At 34.5% G+C, this 4,533-nt stretch overlaps 1 protein-coding gene across 2 annotated transcripts; it reads left to right on the top strand.

The window, feature by feature from the left end:
- The first annotated feature begins 845 nt into the window (after window positions 1-845).
- Window positions 846-3,841, top strand: LOC18051826 (syntaxin-22). Of its 2 annotated transcripts, none has more exons than XM_024191252.1 (4): window positions 846-1,164; window positions 2,403-2,490; window positions 3,286-3,425; window positions 3,666-3,841. In XM_024191252.1, exons 1-4 carry the CDS (start codon window positions 974-976, stop codon window positions 3,742-3,744), a joined length of 498 nt encoding a protein of 165 aa, XP_024047020.1. In that variant the 5' UTR covers window positions 846-973; the 3' UTR covers window positions 3,745-3,841. The 2 variants fall into 2 exon arrangements, with proteins under 2 accessions (XP_024047020.1, XP_006445696.1); XM_006445633.2 differs by having other exon boundaries at window positions 2,403-2,496.
- Window positions 3,842-4,533: the final 692 nt, after the last annotated feature.

Below are 4,533 nucleotides of genomic sequence, written 5' to 3'. Positions count from 1 at the left end.
TGCCTTTTGATTTTAATCAAAATTTTAATCAAAATCCAATTCTACATTGACGAATGTACAATCAATATCTTATAATCAAAAGGCATAGATTGTACGTTAATGAAAAGGAAAGGGCATGGATTGTACATTGACTTTTTAATCAAAATCCAATTCTACATTGACGAATCAATCTTTGTTCTTCTCAATTGTCATGGCACCAACTTCCTATTTGATTTCATTTTCGACTATACTTACAATTTTTCAATTTTTGCGCCTTTACTTTCTCTCCCAAAACATCACCACTCCACCCTCTCTCTAATTAGAACCACCGCAAGTTCCTCCATTTCTTCCAAACACACCCCTTCCTTTGCGTGCCCGCTTTCTTGCACATGCTAGTTTTCTGATGATGGTGGTGGCCGGTGGAGGGCGGTGATGTGGTCTGTGAAGAAATCCATTGTGGTCAACAAGTTGACATTTTTTTTTTCTGATTTAAGATTTTTTTTTCTAGATTTGTATTATAAAATGATGGTGATGGGTTTTTAAGTCTTTTTTCCTATCGCATTTAAACGACGTCATTGTGCAGACGGAAATGTACAGGCACAAGATAATATAACTTCAAATAAAATAAACTAAAATAATATGTATTTTAAAAAAATATAAATAAATAAGTGAATTGTGAACAATTTGATCACAATTAATTAAACACCACTAATGACCATTGCGAACTCAAACCAACAGTTTCCAGTCCTGACCAATGCCCACCGTCCACGTCCCCTAGGGTCCACACCAACGTGCCGGCTACACAATAATCCGCCCCTTCAAACCAACCATATAAAACAAAAAAATAAAAAATATACATTACATCATCATCAGCGTTTCCTTTTTTCTTCATTTCTCCTTTCCCATAATTCTCGCGGAGTTCTCTTGTATTCCCGTTGGGCTCTCAGCTATCCTTTTGTCCAATCACACCAAATATCAATCGGCTTTGGAGAAAATGAGCTTTCAAGATCTGGAGGCGGGGCGGCCGGTGAGTTCGTTGAGGAGAAATTTGGTGAATGGAAAGCAAGACTCAACGCAGGCCGTTGCTTCTGGAATCTTCCAGATCAATACCGCCGTCTCCACGTTTCAAAGACTCGTTAATACGCTTGGGACTCCCAAGGATACGCCCGAGCTTCGCGAGAAGATGTGAGTCTTGTTGCTATGCCTTTTGATTCTAAATTTATATTCTGTTGAATTATGTAATTTTCCACGGTCGTTTCTTTTTCTTTTTTGCTTGAATTTTGAGGTATTATGGGTTGACTTTTTTTAAATTGCATTGTTTCTTATGAGAATGAAAGATTATGCTTTTCTATCACAGTTATATTAATTTTTGCTTATCAGAACAATAAAAGGAAAGAAAGATGCCCTTGAAATGTTCAATAAACTAACCCGTGGTGCTTTTCTTAATCCTTATAACTGCCAGTGATTGATGATGATTTAAGTAGTAAATGAATTAAGACACAAAAGAATTTAGTTCCTTATGTTGCTAAGTTCAATTATGGATTCTATAAAAACTATGAACCGATAGTGGGCTAATTTGGGGTGACTAGTTTGTGATCATGGAAGTATTCAATTATATGGAATAAGCATATACCACTCTGAAGCCGATAGTTAGTAATGGTTATAGATTCTAGATATTTTAGCAATCTTGTTTACATGTTTTGATTTTATCCCAGTGAGTAACATCAGTGTAGGGTTCTGGACCACCAAAACATGGTTGCTTTAAGCTATCAAGTCTATATAAGCAATGACCTGCTGATTACTTCCTTGTTGTCTCAATGATTCTATCTTTGGTCCATTTAAGTCATACAATAATTTTCTTGGTTGTAGATTTGGCTACAAGCTACTTGCACAATCATATTTTTCCCTTAAAAAGGTTGTTTAAAGGATCAATTTTCTGTTGTCCATCATCAATGGTGAGATTATATCATTTTTGAGTAGAATGAGCAGTGCTGTAAGGAGCCACCACCAAAACTTAAGTGTTGTTAAGAAGCAAAAGCTAGTATCAACAATGTCTTTGCATGTTTTCCTTAATTACTAATTAAATAATGAGAGGTATCTTGGCCATGTTTATCTTCTAAGGTTGGACTTTGCGAATATCAAGGGTTTTTACAACCGTAAATGTATAAATACCTGAATTTATCCGTAGAGTTAAGTATCTGATTAGTGGATTATGGTTTCTGCAATCCTGATAGGGTTATCTTGCACTTGCAATTGTAGTTGGAATGAGGTTATCCTCATGCTATATGTCTTGTATTTGACTTCTTGCTTTTCTTCTCTACTATTCTCTCTCTCCCCCCTTTTATCATTGATTTCAACAGTGTATTGTTGCACAGTTGCGTTTTATCTTGGATCCTATCCTAAAATTGGTTTGTATTTGGCAGACACAAGACAAGGCTACATATCGGGCAATTGGTGAAGGATACTTCAGCTAAACTTAAACAAGCTAGTGAAACAGATCATCATGCTCAAGTTAGTGTAAGAAAACTTTTCAACTCACTATTTAGTTGTTTATAGATACTATGAAGTCTCTATCTATTGCTTTCATGTGATGTCTGTTCGTCTCCCCTGTTGTATGTTTAGATTTATGCTAGGAAAACTTATGGTGTTTTTACAATGTTATATTTTAATCAATTATTAGCTTCAAGGAGATTTTGCAAGGGGCTCTTTTATATTAGTTTTTCTTTTTCATTAAGTTTTGACTTTCAACTTAGATCATTCAATAGCTTAACCACTTTTAGTTCTGAAATGCCAAACAGCAATTTCCGTTTTAGAGGTTAAGATAACTTTAAAATCATGTCTCAAAATGATAATGTTGGGGAGGATTAGTTTCAATCTAATGCTTGAATCAAATATTTTGATGATTGTTATTTTAATACTAATTTTTTCTTTCTTGTTATTCTTACCTAATTGACATGACCTGTTAGTTTTGGGGTGTCCAAATAAAAATTCCATAATCTGTGGAGGCTGAAGTGATGTTTGAAACCCTCCCTACTGGCTCTGAAATTAAAATTGGATTAGTGTTGTCGTTCAGATAAGATAATTTCAGGAGTGTGGTTTTAAAAAGTAATTTTGTTTTGTTTGCTTATGCATAACCTGATATAACTCATTTCCAAATTACACCTAATAGATTCTCCTTAAAACTTGTCGCTTGCTATAATTTAAATAAACATTTGAGTGCGTACTTGGCCTCTAGATTTGTTTTCTTTCCTTTTTTTCTTTCCTTGCTGCCTTAAGTTGACATTTAATGGTTCTTCATAACTGCAGGCCGACAAGAAGATTGCAGATGCTAAACTAGCCAAAGATTTTCAAGCAGTTTTAAAAGAGTTTCAGAAGGCTCAAAGGCTTGCTGCTGAAAGGGAAACAGCATACACTCCTTTTGTTCCACAGGCAGTTCTTCCTTCCAGGTATGTGCTGGGGGACTATTGCACTTGGCTTATGTGTTAGTGAGCAAAACATGATGATATGATAAACAAATTAGTTATTGTCATTGAGTGAGATTGTTTAAAGGTTCAGCTCTAAAATCTTTATTACTATCAGTAATTTCAAGTGCACTTCATTTTTTTTTATAATTTTAGCATTCTTCAATGCTTTCGAACCTACATATTTTACTCAATTCATAGATTTTATTTTCTTGCTATATTCAGCTATACAGCCCATGAACTAGATATAAGTTCAGATAGGAGTGCAGAACAGCATGCGCTTCTTGTGGAATCTAGAAGGTGATTTTTTATCTCAACTTTACATGAGTAATTACCCTTTTCGTGCTGGTGTTTCCCTTTTTTCTCTTCTGCATGCTAGTTTGTGTTCTTTTGCGCGCCCCCCCCCCCCCCCACCAAAAAAAAAAGTGTTTCCTCCCCCCCTTCTAACACAGTGCATTTTCCAGTTGACAACATGGAGTTACTATTTAGATTCTTATCGTTTTTTCTGCAATTTTAAACCTGTCACTGTATTCATTACGTGAAACCTTTTCTTTTTTAAAATTTTGTTGGGATTCTTTTGAAATAATGAAGTCATTGTTTAACATGCCTCTTCTTAAGAGTTCATATTTTAAAAATAAATGGCAAGGAGATGAAGTGATGGCATCTGTCATAATTTTCTTTTTATTTCTGTTTTCAGGCAGCTGTTTTATATTTATATGAACTTTATTGTTCAAGATCAGAAAATTTGATTAAGCACCCAGTTGACCTTTTCATTCTATTTGAAGAAAAATAAATGAAAAATTGTGTTAGTGCTTGTCGTTTTCTTGTAAGGGGTTAGAACTAAAGTTTTGAAGATTACTTGATGTAGAATGATGAAATTGATCATGCTTATCTTACTTATGAATTGATTTCTCAACTTTTAACACCTAAAGAGCTGAAACACTAAAATCTCAACTTAATGGTTATTATCCCTCTGCATGAAACATATGATCGGGTGGTGTTGTGCATTCCTTAAGAGAAAAGTTGAACTTGCACTTTAGGGCAGTAAACCTGACACTTAATAAAAATTTTTTTTTCCTTAATAAAAATTGAA

The sequence above is a fragment of the Citrus clementina genome, unplaced genomic scaffold, assembly GCF_000493195.1.
Source record: "Citrus clementina cultivar Clemenules unplaced genomic scaffold, Citrus_clementina_v1.0 scaffold_2, whole genome shotgun sequence".
Classification (NCBI taxonomy): Eukaryota; Viridiplantae; Streptophyta; class Magnoliopsida; order Sapindales; family Rutaceae; genus Citrus; species Citrus x clementina.
This window is presented reverse-complemented; position numbering and strand designations above follow the sequence as displayed.